The sequence below is a fragment of the Lygodium microphyllum genome, chromosome 11, assembly GCF_053477565.2.
Source record: "Lygodium microphyllum isolate KBCC chromosome 11, Lygodium_microphyllum_v1.1.10, whole genome shotgun sequence".
NCBI lineage: Eukaryota > Viridiplantae > Streptophyta > Polypodiopsida > Schizaeales > Lygodiaceae > Lygodium > Lygodium microphyllum.
In genome coordinates this window covers 97,142,696-97,162,654 of record NC_141145.1, presented here as the reverse complement: position 1 = coordinate 97,162,654, position 19,959 = coordinate 97,142,696, and the positions used below count along the sequence as shown (strand labels likewise).

Genomic DNA, 19,959 nt, shown 5'->3' with positions numbered 1-19,959 from the left:
TGATGGAACAACACTACACATGGTTCAACCCTAGTATAGTCCCATCGTATAGTTATTTTCAGTATTGTTTCATAGGCCACCCACTTATTTGTAATGTTATCTTTACCTTACTGATGAGAAGACATTAGACATGGATGTACTCTGGATTTTGTCTCATAGGCCCCCCCTTATGTAGACATTAATATATCTTTCTTTCTTTCTCTCCCCCCCTTGTGCAGTTCCACACTGTATTTTTCTTAGACATCATTTTGTACTCATCAGCTATATATTATTCACTGTTTATTTTCCATTTAGATAGTCATAGCTAGATGTCAGCTATTTTGGGACATGGGAAATTTCCCTGAATTTTCATAAGTAACATTTGGGTCTCATAGGCCCATTGGGCCTTTGTATACGTTAACATAACTTTCTTTCTTTCTTTGTTTCACACACACACACACACACACACACACAAACAAACAAACAAAATGAAGGTTGCTGAAATTAACGAATGATCAGATATACAAGAGGCAATCTTGCCAAGATGTGAAAGCCATGGTAGCCAGATGGCCACTCAAGTTTCAACTTGGAATAGTGTTCTTCTCTAATGTACTATGGTCTTTAAAGTTATCTTTGCATACTTTTTAAGTGTTTATATTGGAATATGAACAAATCTTGTAAAGTATATATGTCGGAATACAAGCAAATCTTGATTTTACCTATTTTTAAATACCTTCCATTCACAGAATGGGCCCTCCCTGTTCCTATGCTGCTGCCCATTTTTGGTTCCTGGTAGCTATGATATTATGAGAAACACCTTTGGCTTAAGTATGCCCCTATTTACTGAGTAACAAAGGTACATTTTCTCTTTCATCGTTGTCTTGCTGAACAGTGTAAGCTGTATATCCTCCAAGGCAGTCATAGAATTTGCAGGCATTATTATGATCTCATCATCTCATATCTTGTGGGGAGGAAGTTTTTTAACAAAAAGATATATCATATGCTTGAGTTAGAGAGTTTTGCTTTTCACTGTGTGAAGGATTGGCGAATGAACCACTGGATAAAGTTGAAAGTTACTGCAAGCATTTGAAGCATGCTGGTAGACTTTTTCTACTGCCTATGGATTCCAATGTTAGCTCCAATGTATGATGGCTCACCAATTACTAGTTGGTTGACCTTGAAAATTGCAAGTACTGGAGAGCAGTGCAGCTTATTAGCTCAATGAGCAGTTTCTGAGATACTGTGCCACACACACCTACCACTTCTTCCTGATACACAGATTAACTTTTCTGAGATACTGGCAACTTCTGATACTCCAAGGTAATGCTCTCCTTGATTCTGACTTGATTAATGGACCAGTAAGAAGCAATAGGCACAGTTTACAACAGAACTTTCATCATATGCAACTATATTTTCCTTTTGTGGCCTTTAAGGAACTTTGGGGTGTACATATAGCAAACAGATATGAATTATGTTAGAATATTGAAGCTGCAATTTATCATAGTTGCACGAGGATCCTCCCCACATTCATGTTTAACATCAATATGGGAGAAGGCACCTTTTACAGACTAAGCTAACATCAGTATGAGAAAAAGCACCTTTTACAGACTATGTCATAAGCTGGTCCAAAGGTTGGCCCTCCAGAAGAAAACGGACGCCCACCAATTACACTAATCTTCAAATCAGGAAACTCCAGTCTTTTGTAACCAACATGGCACTCCCCTAAGCTGACACCAAATCCACAACAAAACATGAAATTTATCAGAAGGAACCCTACAAGCACATCATAAATAGGAGAAACTCTCAATTGTTTCACATTATTCACACTAATCAAAGGACAAATAACATGCACAAAAAGTTAAGAATGATGGTGTGCAGACAGCCGAACTCCAAGTCAGATTCTATACATCATTCAAGAATTTAATATGTCAGATAATGCCATCCATCGATTCAACATAATCAGTTGCCCAGTTAACTAAAGTTGCAAACAAATGCCTTGTCATGTCAACCTCCACCAATGCAACTGGAATATTTCATTTACATTAAAAGCCCAACTAAAACTTGGATTCCCGTACCAATGACTAGATAGAGACACGTCCCAAAAAAGGTAAAAATTTCGATGCTGGTCTGCCGGATTCTGGGCCTACTATGTCACAGGATCCCATGCGCACGTATATGTGCACGAAAGAAATGTTCTCTTCACAGCATGCTGCGTGTACTATGGTTCCTTCTGCTCCCCGTAATCAGTCTACGAGGAAAGGTTATACAGACAGTCCCGCTGCCAATAAGTTCCATAAAATCAAACTGACTAGGGTGCCTCTTCAATTTCTTCCAAGGGCACTCACCATTGCTAATGCCCATGGTTGATCCAAATCTCAACATTATTCAAGTCAGTTGGTGCAACTTTTGTGAAGAGCTCAGATGATAGCTAGACTAACAAGACTTGGCAGTTCCAAAGCAACAATGCACTACCATGTCGAGTGCCTTCAACAATAATGGCTTCTGGTCAGCCACTTTTCAAATTGTAATACTTTATATTAGTACTGGGAAATAAACTCTTGTTTTTTCCCCAGGCAAGAAAGATCTGCTAATAACACCTTGCAGAAAATCTCCGAGGTAAATTAGAAAGTACAAAGTAATTCCATAGAGAGTGTCTAAGTACATTAAAAGTACAATGGTTGTGTGAACAACCAATCTGGTGGATTATAATGTCAAATCATCCAAGGGGTTGTTAAAAAAAAATGCACCAGTCCAGTTCCACATGAGGACCTCTCTCCTCCCCCTCATCCTTTAACATGTTCTTGAGTCCATTGCACCTGTAAGAAGTTTGAAGTGAATATCCTGCTCAAATGCTGTCCAATAACAAGGAAAGACCTGCTCCCCTAAACATCCTCATATCCACATTCTGGGTCTCTATCTACAACCCAAGCTATAGCCCTGGTCACAACCATGGACTCTATTGTGCCATGGAATGCCATCCTAAGGGCTCTCCTCCAAACGTCTTGAGCTTTGGGACAATTTCATATGCAATGTCTATGGGTCTCTTCTGCCTCACCACATCTCACACATGCCACTGGGTGCCTACCACATCCAAGCCAAGTGCTAACTACTAAGCTCCTGTGAGCAAATCACCACAGGAAGAGGGATTTCTTCCTAGGCCTAGAGCTCTCATCTAGCCTCCTTCAAAAGTTTGATAAGAAATGCTCTGAGATGCCCTTTGTGTGCTAATGGGAGGTGGCTGTTGGCTCTGCTCTGATCTCATGCATCTCTATCCTCCTCCCAAGCCTATTAGTGTAGCCAAAGAAGGCCATGCCACATGATATGTGAAGAAAAGGATCTGTCCACACCCACTGTCCTAGATCCCATTGTAGTCTCTATAAAGACCTCTTCTGATAAGCCCAATATCTCCAAATGTCAATAAGACAAGTGCCTAGGTCTGGGTCAATGTGCCACTTCCTCTTGAAGTGTGACACTATTTTGATCCTTTGCTGGAGCATCCTGTGAACTCCATGAGATCCAAGTCCCCTTGCTCTAGGCGTCCGTCCTCCTATACTTGAAAATTGAATGGACTATCTCTCGCTGGAGCCATCCACCCTCCTCTACTTGAAAATTGAATGCCCTATCTTTGCTAGTCACAGTGGCTGCCACTAGAAGGACGTCCCCCTCTGGAACAAGACCAACATAGGTCTTAGAAGTGTCTGTATCCATCCGCCACTTAGGAGGTACTCCCTCTGTCACAACCTCAATCATAGCTCTAGCTCCCACGAGACCCAGTAGTCTTTGCCTCTGAATCTCCTATGGTAGGTCCTGAAATGTGAACCAGCCTCCCACTGAGGCAATGACCTGTATAGAGAATCTTCCCCATAAAAGGTGAGCACTCTGTTCAAGGGTGTGGTCTGAATCTAAACTCAAATGGTGATTGAAGAGAAGGGACTTCCTCCTCTTCTCTTCGAAGGTAGTCGGTGGTAGTTGATGAAGGCTAGAAGAAACGAATTTCCATGCTCTCATAATAGCAGCCTACAAATCTGACTTCAAAGCTCCTCCCTAGGCCTTTGGTCCTGATCTCTTGAAAAATCTAGTGTAGGTGTGATGGACTGAAGCCTCCCTATCAAAAGCTTCTTCCAAAGCTCCTTGCTTGGAAGAAGGCCCCTGACAATGAGCTTGGCCAATAAGGGTTTACTCTAGCAATCTAGGTCTATGATCCCCAAGTCTCCTCTAGACTTGGCTTGTATGATGATATCCCAAGCCATCTTCACTCTAGCTAGACTCCCATCTCATCCTAACCAAATAAAGTTCTCGATAACTCACTTCACCTATCCAATGCAAGATGTGGAGCATGCCCAATAGGAAGTGATGTACCACATGGTCACAAGAAGGACCTAGTTGGCAACCACTGCTCTCCCTGCTAACGAGAGCCTCACAGGCTCCAATATAGGAACTTTTATCTACTACTTAGAAGAAGAGGTGCCAATTGCTACTCTAAGGTGACGTCAATCCCCACATGGCATCCAAGATATATCACCATGGTTCTGTGGGAACCCGTGTGAAATTCTCCTGTGGTTGCCATTCCGAATGCCCAATGTTACATACCCTGAAACCATAGGACTTGTGTCAACTAATTGAGGCACTTGCTACTCTGCAAAACATCTCTATGGCCATTGCAAAGGCCCTAAAACTTCCGTAATCCCAAACACCAAAAATTTCTGTGTCACCAGCAAATTCCACATCAAGAAGCTTCTCCAATTGAGGGATGGGTAGCTTGAGGCCTTTGATACCCTTGGATCCATCTCTCAAGGAGCTCATTTTGGCCTCTACTACAAGTAGAAACAAGAAGGGGGCTAATGGGTAATGATCTTTGGATGCTACAACTCTCTCCTCTGCCTCCCCCAGTCATAACTTGGCTATGTGTTGATGAATAGAGAGTCGCTACTCCCTTAACCCACTGTTCAGGATCCCACCCTTAGCATCGTGCCCTTGAAGAACTCCCAATCCACACAGTCATATACCTTCTCAAAGTTGAGAAGGAGCATAATAAGGTCCTAGTTCCTAGATCGAGCAAGAGCAATGGGCTCCCAAAAAGATGAAGATGTTGCACTCTTGAACAAAATTGATTTGGGTGAGGTGAAAAATGTTTGGCATCCATGAGGCTAGTCTAAGACTGATCACCTTCACAAGGATCTTATAGGTAGTTCCAAGAAAGGTGATCGTCCTCCATTGTGTGATCTCCAATCTATCTCCACTTTCGTTAAGAATGAGGTGGATCAGTCCCTCAGAAAGTCTCTCTCACAAACCCCTAATGCCAGAATCTCGGGAGGAGCTAAGATGAGGCTTGTGCTGATGAGATCCCTATAGCTCATAAAGGACTTATCCAATCCACCTTCTCCTTGGCACTTGCTCAAGGGTAGTGCCCAAAGTGCCTTCTCCAGCTCCTCTGTAAAAAGCACCATGATTTTTCTGCTCATCCTCTCTCTAACCACCCTCCTCATGCTCTACCATACTAGTCTCTAGCTGCCCATCTGTTTGAGGATTATCTAGATTTCCAAATCTGTGAGACCAACTCTCTAAGATCACTGGAATCTTGACATTGGAGTGGGCTCCTCCAACTCTCTCAAAAAAAATCTAGCTCAATTCGTGCGTGATGCGAGAGGGTCATGCAAGGTACAATGCCAACTGGACTGCCCCTATTGCAGGTCCAATCATCCACAAACAACTGGTCAATCCTGGAAAAAGTGATAGCTCTTCCTACCCCATTGCTCCTAGAGAAATGAAGAGAGCACATAGACCTGATAAATTCTGCTTTGAACCATGGGTCCTATCCTCTAATTTGGAATAAAAGCTCCTCCCAAAGCAGCTTGCTCTCCTCCTCTGATGGTCTCTGTGTATCTACTTCTCGTATCTTCCGAGGCCTCCACCAGGTTAAAGTCACCCACTACTATCCAATGATAAACTTGTGGTTGCTAAGGGTAGTCCAAAACTCTCCTGTCTTGCTCGCCATTTGGGGCAAATGACCAGTAGACTAATAAGCACATCATCTACGAACCAGCAGACGCTTGCCGAGCCATTGATGGTGGTGGCCATAGGAATAGGTTGAGGATGAAGAAGGGGATAAGGAGGATGATGGAGCGGACAGGGGGTGATGGTGATGGAGGGACGCGGGGAAGGTCAGAGCTTGCATTGTGTCAAGGGATGGGGATGCTGTGCGTGCATACGCTTGGCGGACGGTGAGCTCCATTCCCCCATGGTAGTCCTCTGGCCCGGACCATGGGGGTGATGGATGTGCCTCGTGGTACCACCAGGGAGAGGCGAGACTCTGTGCATTGGTAGAAACGGGCTGCCTGTGCCAGGGGCCACTCGATCACATCCATTGGGGCTCTACATTGCAGAAGGGCTCAAAAGATAATGCTCACATGTGGGATCTCAGGCCCAGCCCATTAGTTAATGTCCATCATGCAGCCTGGTCATTGCTGGAAGAGTGCCAATCCACCTTCTCCCATCCACTAGGAGATGTGATCTGCCACCTGGCTCTTCACCTCCTCCTCTATTTGGGTCGACCCCCAATCTCGTGTGAGATGTCTGAAGGAAGAAGGCGTAGTTTGGTCCATCTGGTGGTGCCAGTAGATGAACCTTGCCGCTCCTTGACTTATGTACCACGAAGAGTCCCACCTCCAAGGGTAGTGGGAACTCTCTGCGCTCCGAACTCTTAGGTAAGACCACAGCCCACTGTGAAAGAACTCCTGTGATAGCAGCTGCGCCTGTCTCGGGAAAGTGTGATGGGTGGCATGGACGGAAGAGCCGGTGGCTGGGGGGGGGTAGATTTCCGGTGAGTGGAGGATGTCGGTATATGGGGCTCCTCACCTTCTGTGGGGAGGGGGGGATGGGTAAGGGGAGGGGGGGTCGCTTGTGCTGGGTGGGGATCAAGGGTACTGGTCAACCAGGAGGGGTGGTGGTGGAGAGGGGGAGGATCGAAGGGTGGTGGGATGGTCGCAGGCACACAATGGGTGTGGGGTAGGGCCGGTAGTTCCGGAGGGTGGGGGCTATGGACTAGGGTTGGGGGGGGGGGGGGAGCCGTGGGGAAGGGGGTGGGGGATGTGGGCCCTCGGGTGAGGTCGCCTGTGATGCCTCTTTGGGGGGTGGATGTGTAGGCTTGTGGTCCTGCCGGGTGGGGCGAGGAAAAAGGGGTCTCGTGGTGTTCTACCGGGGGGTGACGCTCGCCCTTCTGCTCCCTGTTGCCGTGGTTGTGTCTGAGGGGCTGACTATGGCTCCCCTTGCCGTCTCCCTCTTTGACGTCTCTGGACCCGTGTAAAGCTGTCTATGTCCACCTGTGGGCTTGTCGGCGAAGCTGCCTTGGCTCCAAAGCGCGTGCACTCTGCTGCCAGATCCCAAAGTCATGGCAATGTAGGCAATGCCCCGTCACAATAACTTGCTGCCTAAAGGAGTGTGCGCCTACCTCAATCTCTAGAAATTGTGGTATGTTCTTTATCTCTTTCACTGCCACCCGTAACTTCGGGACTCCTGCAACAGCTGTCACTTCGTCCGCAAAAGAGGCGGGACAGATTGTGCCGAAGAGCCGTCCAAAGTCTTCCACAAGTTGACGATACTCTATCGCCAATCCGGGGAAGAGTAGGGTGATCTGGTGTCTAAGGAAACTCTTATGGAGCCCGAATGCCTCCACTATGAAACCATTGTACCAAGGGACCATGTAAATGATCCCCTTCGTGGAGGCATAGGGTGAACTGGCCACCAACTCCTGGGTTGCGTCTGTCGAGGTGAGTCATACCGTGAAGATCCCTTACCCCATGAGAATCGCCTCCATGATTTGCGCAGTGCCAATGCGCAGCGTGGAGTGAAGCTAGAGCCTTGGACGGGGAGTATCCTACGACTTGACCAAAGATCGTTGTTTCTTTTAGCTCTAGCTCTGTGGCACGGACTGCTGAGAGTTGTTCCTTAGAGAGGACTACGCACAAGGTGTTTGACTAGGGGGCACTCGCAAAATGCACCAGCGTCTGACCAAAGGTTTCCACTACGCGTCCCTTCTGAGAACCTACCAAACACACTGCTGTACTACCGGAGGAGGGGATGTTGTTGCTGCAAGTGGAGGGAGCAATTGGGGGGGGCGGGGGGGGGGGGGGAGGGGAGGTGTGATAGCGAGGATGGGAGGGGTTTCTATTTTGATGGCGGTGGAGGCACCGGGCACCATGGGTGATTGCTTTAGGTTGGAGCCGCACACGGTTGGGGGGACCTGAATCCACAGGGTGAAGGCCAACAAGTGCCTGGAGGGTAGAGTGGTGTCGCTGAGTGTGGAGGGCCTGGAATGTCTGCCTAGGGCAGCGCTGGAGAAAAAACCAGGACGGGGAGGAAAGGGGGCAGTGCGGGAGAAAAAACCAGGACGGGGAGGAAAGGGGGCAGTGCGGATGGTTGCAAGCGAGGCGCGGGTCACCCTGCAAATGGGGTGCAGGCAACAGGGGGGCACTGGCCTAGCGTGGTGGCGAGGAAGGGGTGGGACAGCGTAGTGCCGAGAAGGGGGAGGGGAGAGCAGTGCGACGGCGACGGCAAGCGAGAGGGACGGGTGGGGGGTTGCGTGACGCTAGTTAGCGGGGGAAGGGGGTTTAATGGTTGTGATGGCAGGAGCGTGGGCAGCGGTGTGTTGGTCGGGAGCTCCAGCTAGTCTATTGAGCATGAGCACTCCATTGTAATCAGCCTTCTGAGTAATATATTTACCCACATTTTACTTGCAAAAAAAAAAAGTCTTCTTCTTTCATACCCTTATGGACAGCTTTGGTAGAAACCGCATTGTCCTTTAGGGGCAAGGCAAGGGCATAGTTCTGTATTTTTTCTTGAAACATCAATGGGTCATCATGCATATAAGCTTTGAGCTTATTCTCCATTTGTTGTACGTCTTCATGATGTCGTGTTGTAACCATTGTTTGGTTTGCTGCATCTTTTGTGGAAGAGGTAATTTGGAGATTGAATAGATATTGCATCTAACTTTTTCCAATATTGGAATGTGTGTTTTCTGCCCTTGATAAGAAAATACAACATGATCATGCAAAATTGTATAAGGGGTTAAATGGTGGAGAATATCAGTATCCATTAGGAGATCATGGCGCACAAGTTGAATCTCAATGGGAAGTTTGATTTCACCAAGATACAAAAAGACATTGATAATCTTGGAGAGAGTTATCCTTTTGTTATTGGAGAATTCAACAATGATAGGACCACTGTTTTGAATGCAATCCTGGGAAAACAACTCATAAGGGGTTATAGTTAAACTAGAGCTTTTGTCAACCAGTGCATCCAAAACTAATGTGAATTTACCAGTGGAACAGAGTTTCACACAGATTGTGGAAATTGGTCCTCCATCTTCCAAAATGTTGAGTTTGTGCTGAGAAAAATAAGCAGGGATGTGATTGCTTGGTTTGGGGGAAGATTCATGTATGGAAGTAGAAGGCATAGAGGTAGAGAACTCCCAGAGAACTTCATTAGTTGCAAGGGCAATGTGCTTTTGAGGCCCAATGGACCTTTTGAAACTTTTGCACAGAGAATGTAGTTCATTCTGCATTATCTAAAAAGCTGAAATTAATTCATTCATCTCACCAGAAGTTTCAGTAGTCGTCTTAGAGATATCATCCACAAATTGTTGTAGAGTGTGAGATTTGTGTATTTGCTCCAACTTGTGGGGTACAAAGATACTGGCTTTTTTTAGGGTATCTATGCTTAACGTACCATGCCAGGGAAAGTCATGAGGATTGGAGAAGAGTCCTGTTTTAATCCTCTCTTTTTCTGTTTCTTTTTTTTCGTAAAAGGTAATTGTATTAATTACGAAAAAAAGTACAAGATAACTTGATTACAAGAAACATGACGCCAATTCCAGGCCATCATGTGAAAAGGGGCTAATTGCTACGAGTTACAAAGTTATGGCAAGGGGGCAGATGAAATTGCCATAAGCCAGGTACGGAAGTCCTCCCTAGAGAGCAAATCAGAATGTCGGAGAAGATCCAACTGCCAATACAAAAGGCCCTTAAGCCTTGCAATATGTCGCTGAACATTATAGGCGGAGTCAAAGAGAAAAGCATTCCTAATGGTCCAGTTATGCCAACAGCCCCAATATCGGAGAAAATGATACATGAGTTTCATATGTGGCTGTGCAGGAGTGGGGTATTTGGGCTGTCCGAAAACCCAATGAAATGGGCGCAGGGTGAATCCAACTGCTCCTTGCCAAATAGCCGACAAAAAGGACCAGACTTTTTTTGCGACGGGGCAAGAAATAAATCTGTGGCGGGCTGATTCCACAGCAGTGGTGCAAAAGAAGCAGTTGCCATTGGAGATTCGTCGCTTGGAAAGAGCTGACGCAAGCGGAAGACCACCAATCATCACTCTCCAAAGAAAGACTTTACATTTGAAGGGGGTCTTGTTCAACCAGCCTTCCATCACAGTTGCCCTCCACCAAGACCGGGGCTTTCGCAAACCCCATAAAGCATTGGCTTTGTTAACTAACCATTGTTGATCTTTGATCAGAATATGATAAACTTGATTAGCATAAGCTTTGCTTAAAGTCAGCCGGCCTTGTAGGTCCCAATCCTGCCAGGGATGATCTGAAGCAAGGTCAGGAAAGGGTTGTCTGCTCTGGAGCATCCGCAAAAGCTGTTCCCATAACGGCCTATATCCCCGCGGGATCCTGTAAAGCCTCCTAGCTGTACGAAAAGATATAAGTACATTGCGACTAGCAATGGTGGCATCCGCAACCGAAGACAAGCGCAAACGAGCCATCCGGTTGAATTGTGGTCTAAGCTCATTTTTGCCTTCCCATACAAGTAAACGCGAGACTGCCAATAATTCCAATTGAAAAGAATTCATAGCCACGCGATCCTCCGCTGGATGCCATTGAGCCTTTATAAGGACCCGTTTCCAGGAACATACCAAATGATTAAGCAGCGACGAAGAAGAACAGGAGAACCTCGAATCAGCATTAAGAACATGCCACCAAGAAGTCTGGATTTGGGTATTGCCATGTAGAAGCCCATGGCTCTCAAGAAAATAACGGGCTATATCGACCCATGGATGATGATCCAAACACATGGCGCGGAAGAGAGACCAGCGGAGTGCGTGCATGTGAGTTTGGGCGTCTAAGATAGCTCCGCCACCCATGCGTTTGGGGGTGCAGGCATGCGACCAAGAAATCCAGGAAATACCTGCATGCAATGAGTCCTTCTTCCATAGCATGAAGCGAATAGACTGAGTAAGCGCATTGAGAGTCATAGTAGTCCAGGGCAATAGTGGCAGAAAATATGTCAACATTGGCAACATAATTGTCTGGGCCACTTTGAGACGAATATGGAAGGGCCAGGCTTGAGATTTCCAATACATAAACTTAGCCTCCATTTTCTGAGAGATCCATGCTTTGGTGGAACGTCAACACCCAAAGGGTACCCAAGGTGCCTGACAATGGAGCCACGAGGAATAACCCGACCCTGCCAGTCCAAGGACTGCAAATCCGACTCCGTGCAGCTAAGAATGGCTGATTTGAGCGCATTGATGCGAAGGCCGGAGGCTTGACCAAAGATGCCCCAAACATCCAATGCGCGCTTGAGGTTGTCCTTGTCCGCACGCAAAATCATAAAAGTATCATCCGCCAGGGATTGGCTAATGAAGTGCTGTCCTGAAGGAAGCGACAGACCGGCCAACTGAGAAGAGGCTACCATATGGGATAACATGGAAAGAACTGGATGTGTCGCGAGGGCAAAGAATAGCGGGCTCAAAGGGCATCCTTGTCTGACAGAACGGGCAAGTACAATTCAGCATGACTCGCGAAGACGCTGCCGCGCTAATGGTGTAGATAAGACGAGACATCCGGGGACCAAAGCCCATAGCCGACATCTTTTTCTGTTTCTGCTTCTTGTGTTTAAAAGAAGTCATAAGCATAGTCTGTATCCAACATTGATTCAATTTCAAAATAGCTATCCAAAGATGAGCTGTATTCAAATGAATCAGAGTCATAAGAGTCGTAAGTGAGAGACTCCGCAGAGTAGAAGAAGAATAACTAGAGTGTGAAGAAGTTGCTTCAGAAAGATAGTGATGAAGATTAGCTACTTTGGGTTTGTCATCTTTTTTAGCCTGTCCCTTGCCCTTTTGAGGACATTTATTGGCTAAGTGGTTGGAACTGCCACAAATATAACATTTCAATTGCTTCTTAGGAAAAGACCTTTGTGCATACTTGTTTCTATGTCTTTGTCTACAGCCATTGTTGCCATATCTGTCATGCTTACAATTGGAGTAATCCTCCCTAGTGGCTGCATATCATATCAGCAATATCTCCTTGCTCTCTAATAGCCTTCTTTTCTCTCACAATGGTTGAAATAGACTTTCACCAAACCCCAGAAACGTTTCTTCCACTTGTATCGGCCAGTTTTGCCAAATGGTAGTCTTCTAATCCCATTTTTCAGCATTATATAGCTTATTAAATTAATTTTGTGGAATATTAATTCTAAAAATTAATTTAATATTTATTTTAGTGTCCAAAAAAATAATTCCACTAGCCAATAATTAAATTGGCTAGGTCAATTTGTCTTCCAAGTATCTTGAGAAATTATAAAGCCTTAGACCGACATTAATTAATTAATTAATGTCTAGTCTCTAATGTCACCACTACTAACATTAGTGGCCAATAAATTGTTCCAAGTAAAAAATTGACACTGGATACCTAGTACCTGTCAGACATAACTTATTATAACTTTTGCCTTTAGCATCAATTAATATTTTGAGGTCTTGGGTCCCACACTATGAAATAATTAACTTGTACCTCACATGTGCAAGTCACATTGACACATTAAATTTTAAAAAAATGCTAAGCAAAGCAATAAAATTTTACATTCTCATGACAAACCACCCCCTTGAAATCCTTGCAATCATCCTCGATTGCACTGCATTATGTCAAAGCATCCGTTGTTACTACTGAAAATACATACTAGCATCGTAGTTAAACAACACGTATCACTATTCCTTAACGATGCTCATGCCGTCTACATGTGAAATTCCAATCAGTTAAACCAGTTACAATCCACACACATGAATCATAACCAATTGTTAGAACCATAAGGGATGTATCCATATGCTAAAATCCAACACTATTAGTAAAATCCGTTTGTTTATGTCTTCCTTTGCCGTTGCCATCGAGTCTCGAGGCCCAGTGCATAGAGCAGCGCCGATGCTCCACTCCTTGCCTTCTCCCAGCTTTTAAAGGCCGCAATAGGAAGATCGTCGAGAACAAAGCACATTGAGGTGCATTATCACTATGTGCGGGAGAGGGTTTTACTAGGTCTTATTGATCTAGTTTATGTCAGCACAGAGGATCAGGTAGCTGACATATTTACGAAGGCATTGGGCACAGAGAAGCTGCGCAAGTTCAGAGACCTGCTTGGTGTGTAGGAATTGGGATTGAGCTCGAGGGGGAGTGTTGAGATATCGAGCTCCACTCCTGATATGCCAGGGTGACCGTTGTGCATTTATGTCACCATCGAGTATTTCTAGACGTGCTCCTTACGGTCTCCTCCTTCGACAGGCCTTGCATCGCAGAGAACAGTAACGAATCCATTGCTACATGTGTGTTCATACTGGCACATTTAATTTACACTACCTTCACCTATCGAAACGTCATTACTGCAGCCTTTTCAATTGTCAGTCATCATCAATGACTCCTATACCTCTAAAGGGGAAGCACTCTATTTACCACCGTGAGCATTTCACATCATAACATACTAGTGGCAACAACTTCTATGCATGCTTTGGAATCTAAGCGCATCAGGGACTCCAACTCGTCCGGCTTACTCCTCAATAAATCAAACAAGGATTAGCTGAATTGCAATACCTTAGTGTTTCTTTGATTGTAGTAACCATCTCCAAAGACACTAGATGCAACAATATGGGCAAGCAAAGACATTCACAAGAGCAAGAGGATTGCATTTGTTTATTGCAGACATCTATATCATTTGTTCAAATCTGTGCACGCACTAGGTACTTAAGGTTTGCATCTGTTTACTGCAAACATCCTTCTCGTCAATTCAACCCTCTGCTTCACGCATGAAAGACCTCCCCAGTCGACTTGGTCCGGTGTCTCCATCCTATGCTACATGTTCATACCATTAGCATTCGTTGCTCCCTCCGTTTGCAGCAACATTCCCCCCGGTATCACAGCAGCTAGATTGGTAGCCCCCAGCAGTGACGCACAATGGAAACCTCTGGTCAGATGTTGAAGCCCTCTGTGAGTGCCCCCCCAGTCAAACACCTTGTGCGTCATCCTCTCTGAGGAACAGCTCATTTCCGTCTATGCCACAAAACTGGAACTGAATGAAACAACAATCTATGGACAGGTGGTAGGACACTCTCCATCTAGGGCCTAGCTTCGGGATTGGCTTCACTCCACGCTACGCATTGGCACAACGCAGATTGCGGAAGCAGTTCTCATGGGTCAGGGGATCTTCATGGTTCAACTCACCTCCGTGGGGATGCAGCCCGCGAGCTAGTGGATAGTTCACCTTATGCCTCCATGAAGGGGATCATTTACATGGTTCCCTGGTATAGTGGCTTCACAGTGGAGGAGTTCGCGCTCCACAACAGGTTTCCTAGACACCTGATCACCCTTCTATTCCTTGGACTAGCGGTAGAGTATCGCCAATTAGTGGAGGACTTTGGACGGCTTTTCCACACAATTCTTCCTCCCTCCTTTGCGGATGCACTGATAGCTGCAGGAGTCTCAAAGATATGGGTGGCTGTAAAAGATATAAAGAACATACCCAAGTTTCTTGAGATTCAGGCAGGCAGATACTCTTTCAAGCAGCAAGTTATTGTGACAGGGCAACCTAGCCAGTGCCTGTGATGCCATGACTTTGGGCATTAGGCAGTAGATTGCATGCACTTTGGAGCCAAGGCGGCTCTGCCAACAGGCCTGTAGGTGGATGCTAACGGCTTTAGATGGGTCTAGCGTGACGACAGAGAGGGAGACGGCAAGGGGGGGCCTTAGTCAAGCCCCTCAGACAGAGACACAATAGCAGAGAGCGGGAGGGCAAGCGACAGACCCTCGGCAAAGCACTCCGCAGCACCCCCCCAACTCGTCCCACCTAGCAGAATCACAGGCCTCTAGCTCCACCTCGCACTGAGGCGTCTCAGCCGTCCCCACTCGAGATCCCACAACACCTCCTCCCCCCCAATGGATCCCCCCTCGACTCTATCCCACAGCCTCCCCCTTCTGAGACCACTCACCCCCCTTCACACCTGCCTCATATGTCCGATCACTTCGCCACCCCTTACTCGTCCTCTTCCCCACCTTCTTCCCCCCCGATCAGTCCCCCCGGATCTTTACCCAATACGTGTGTGCCCCCCTTCCCCCCAAAATCCATTCCCCCCCTTCCTACATGAGGTGATGAGCCTTACACCCTCATATCCTCTCCTCACCAGCAGCCCAACCCCCCCTCCCTACACAACCACTGGCTCATCTGGTCCAACCGCTCGTCACACCTTCCCTCGACTCGCGCAATTACTCCCCCAGGAGTTTTTCCGCAGTGGTATGTAGTCTTATTTGAGAGTTGCGGAGCGCGAAGAGTTTCTGCTACCTCTGGAGGTTGGGATCTTCGTGGTCCGTAAGTCAAAGAGCACCAAGGTCCATTTACTAGCACCACCAGATTGTCACAACTCTATAGAAACAGAATTTGTATCCTTTTTCATTAATTTGTCTATATAATGATTTATTAAATTTATTTTAAGCATGAAAAATTCACTCTTTTTACCATTTACCAAGAGTTGATTTTGTTGAAGTAATTGTAGAACAATCTCCAAGTGCTGATGATGCTCCTCTTCATTCTTGCTAAAGACAAGAATATCATCAAAGGAAGTACCGACATATTGTCGATGCTCTCTAAAGATGCGTTCCATCATTCGATTAAAGGTGGCTGGTGCATTGGTTAATCCGAAAGGAACCACCAAGAATTCATAAAGACCGTATGAAGTGCGGAAAGCAGTTTTGTGTACATCTTGTGGTATGACCCTAATTTGATGATAACCACTCTTTAGATCAATGCGGCTGAAAATCTTTGAGCCTCCTAGACGATCCAAAATGTCGTCAATTCTGGGAATAGGAAACCGATTCTTCACAGTGATTTTGTTGAGGGCTCAATAATCAATGCACATCCTGAATGTGCCATCTTTCTTTTGAACAAGAAGAACTGGTGAACAAAATGGTGAGCTACTTGACCTAATTAGCCCACGGTTGAGTAGGTCTTCGACTTGCTTTCTGATTTCTTCTTGTTGAGGACGGCTCACACGGTATGGTGCTATATTAGGAGGAGAACTGCCCGGAATAATATCAATATGATGGTCTTCTGGCCTTTCTGGGGAAAGTTGATAAGGAAGATCTTCCGAAAAACAATCTTTATACTTTTCCAAGAGCTGAAGTCGCTCTTGGTTTTCAGCATTCATATTATCTTTTACATCAGTGACATAAAGCAAACAACATTGAACACAATCCTTAATTGCTCTAGAGACTTGCATATGGCTTACCATAGGTATGGTGTCTCCAGAAACTCCAGCTTGGATCTCGTACTTCTTGCCTTTGTTGGTGAGTTCTACCTTCTTTTTCTGAGAGAAGATGGTTGAATCTACTTTATGATTCCAGGGCATGCCAAGAATCACATCGCAACCATCAAGGTCTCCGATACAGAAGGTATCTTCGTCACTGTAGCCTTGAATTTGAAACTTGAGCTTATCAATGTAGGGTGTCACAGTCTTCACTGTGTCACCTTCATCGGTATTTAAAGCTTGGCGAACTTCTGCCGGAGTGTCCATCTCTTCATTCTTTAATCCAAGCTCTTTAGCTAATTGCAAGGAAATGATATTTTCATTCGCCCCAAGATCTATCAAGAATAGTGCTTGCTTACCTTGCAACTGTCCCCAAGCTTTTAATAATTTGCGCGTCTCTGGAGTGTGAGTTGTGTTTGCAACTACATCACTGATAGCACAAACTGACGGCCAAACAGAGGTGATGAATCTCACTCTTTTGGATATGTTGAAAGCTTATGTTAGTGAACATAAGTCACAATGGGAGAAATATCTTCCATTATTGGAGTTTGCTTACAACAATACAGTGCACTCATCCACAGGGAAAGCTCCAAATGAAATAGTACAGGGTAAAGTGATTCCTCCTCCAATTATTCGCACTAAAGATAAGATTTTTGCTGCTGATGAGTTTGCTTCAGATTTAAAAACCGCAATGGATCAAGTTCGAGCCACTATCAAAGTTGCCCAAGAGCGACAAAAGAAGCAAGCAGATAAATGATGAAGATCTTTGGCTTTTGAAAAAGGTCAATATGTCTTGCTAAAGTTTGATAAAAGCAGGCTCAAACAAGGTTCCGGTCAAAATTTATCTTTTCCAAAGCTCTCCAGTAGATACTTTGGACCCTTCAAAGTGATTGAGAAAATAAATGAAGTTTCTTATCGACTTGAGCTTCCTGCTCATTGGAAAATACACAATGCTTTTCATGTAAGTTTGCTAAAACCTTACATAGGACCAGAACCAAAGGAACCCATTACTGAAGATCCCCCAGAAGTTGAAGAAACAGAGCAACTCTTGGATCCTGAACAGATTTTGTTTCACAAGGATCGAACCACGAGAAGTGGCCTTGTGACACGAAAATTCTTACTAAAATTCAAGAATCTACCCACAACAGATGCACAGTGGGTAGATGAAAAATTCATGAAGGATTACCCAAACATTCTTCAGCCATATCAAGAAGCTTTTCAGCTGAGGACAGCTGAATAAAAGCCACAGGGCTGTCACAACTCTATAGAAACAGAATTTGTATCCTTTTTCATTAATTTGTCTATATAATGATTTATTAAATTTATTTCCTTTGCACTAATTAGATATAAAGAAAAGTGCATTGGAGTTGGCCACTGATGAGTGGTCACAGGTTCTGGTGGACCCATGCGGTGGGTTAGAGAAAAGATAGTTCACACTTCCACCTATATGGCCCGATTGGGCGCCTGTGACCAGAACTCACGCATATCAGGGTTAGACTCGCACACAGAAAAGATTGATGCCTTGAAGTGTGGGCTAGATCCACCAGAACAGACAGTTACAATCAACAAGATGGCATGATCATGAAATGCTTGTATAATGTGCATGTGTGGGCTGAAAGCTTGAAATGCACATTTCTTTGTATAGGAAAGTCACATTAAGATTCTGATACCGTTTTTACGATGTACACGGAAAAAGCTTTCATATGATACCCATATTGGGGGGGGGTCCCTAAATTTTAGGAGCCTCGAATTAGCCTAAAAATGCTAGTCCTAAAAAATAGGAATGTCATTCTAAAAATAGTAAGTTCTGTACTCTGACTGTGCTTACTAAATTTGGTTGTTTCTATTCTTGACAGTATTCAGCTCAAAAAGGAAGGCCATAGAGAAGAGACAAGTGTCAAGACACTTGTCACACAAGTTTCCAAGTGTCCCACCACTTGTCACATCTCATGACATGTGGCTGGACACTTGTCTTGTGCTACTCCACTTTCCCCTTTTGTACTAGCTCTTCCCTCTCCTATAAATAAGAGCTCGTTTTTCTTCATTCAGCATCATTTTTCTTTGCTGTAAACTCATGTACAGCACCCACAGATAGCCAGAAACTGGCCCCATCCATCCCCATCATCATCCCCCACTTCTCCATTATCAAATTCCTCCATATTCCCTCTTCTATCACTGCTGTTTTACAGGACAGCAAGCCTGTAAATTGATTACAGCATCTCCTTCTCAAGCTCTTTCTTCCATTTTAGCAACAAGAAGCAAGCCCTATCCATGTACTACTGTTCAACGATGGAGAAAGGCTGATTTCCCCTCTTTCTTCTCTCATACTGTAAAGAAATCAGTTCTTATCATTGCATAATAGATAATGCATGTGTGTTTGTACATCTTTGCATAATCTTGTGAGAGTGAGAATTACTTCTCCTCACTCTCAGGTTGATTGTAATTGAGCTCTTCCCTAAGGGACTTGGGTTGAGCAGAAATACATTCCTTCGGGGGGGGGGGGGTTTGCCCATCTTCAACCCTCAATCTTGTCTCCATTACTTTTACATTTTCATGGCTGTAATTTTGTGAGTAATTTTCATTTTCAGCTTTAATTGTTCATTCTCTTTTATATTAAATCTCGAAAACAAGCGAATATCATAATTGTTAAGCATACTACGTTGTTCGGGGCGATTACAAAGATGGATCAAACTATGCTTTCTTCTTTCAGACCTCTCATTCAGGAGACTGGATGATGACACAGATAGAGGAGGAGGTGAGGGGCCACGTTACAGACCACATCTCCCAGTGGATGGGAGGAGGAGGACTAGCACTTTTTTTCTAGTAGTGGCCAGGGTGCATGATGGACATTAATTGGTGGGTTGGAGCCGAGGTCCCACATGTGAGCATTATTTTTCGAGCCCCTTCACAATGGAGTTCACCGGATCGATATGATCGAGTGGCCCCTCGCACAGACTGCCCGCTTCTACCAGTGTACAGAGTCACGCCTCTTAGCCTAGTTGATAGATACCCTAGTAGTACCACCCGGAGCATCTATCACCCCCATGGTCCCCACCCAAGAGCCACCATGGGGGAATAAAGCTCACCCTCCAAGCGTGCGGCTAAGCACATTCGCATGCCCCATAGCTCTTCCTCTTCATTAGCAGCTTCCACACCGAACACATGCTTGTTCGGCCAGTCACAGGTTTCCTCATGAGCCTACACCTAGCATCCTGGAATGTGAATAGCCTCCACTACATTGGGGCACCTGGCTCTAGGAAATTGATTGTTCGGAAGGAGCTACAGCCTGCTTTTGCCGGAGAATCGACATCTTATTTCTTTAGGAGCACAAGCTCACTCCCTCCTAGGCCCATCGGGTAGGAAAGGGACTTCTAGGCAGCTCAAACACCTACTGGGAGTACTCCATCGATGCCCACG

The 19,959-nt window shown here is 45.3% G+C and overlaps 1 protein-coding gene across 1 annotated transcript in view; it reads right to left on the bottom strand.

Annotated features, from left to right (window-relative positions):
- The window catches only part of LOC148029128 (uncharacterized), a 241,234-nt gene that overhangs the window by 70,425 nt on the left and 150,850 nt on the right, over window positions 1-19,959 (bottom strand). The window contains exon 6 of the mRNA XM_087687881.1: window positions 1,578-1,706. Within this exon, the coding sequence (XP_087544007.1) occupies window positions 1,578-1,706 (129 nt within the window). The remainder of the gene's footprint in view (window positions 1-1,577; window positions 1,707-19,959) is intronic.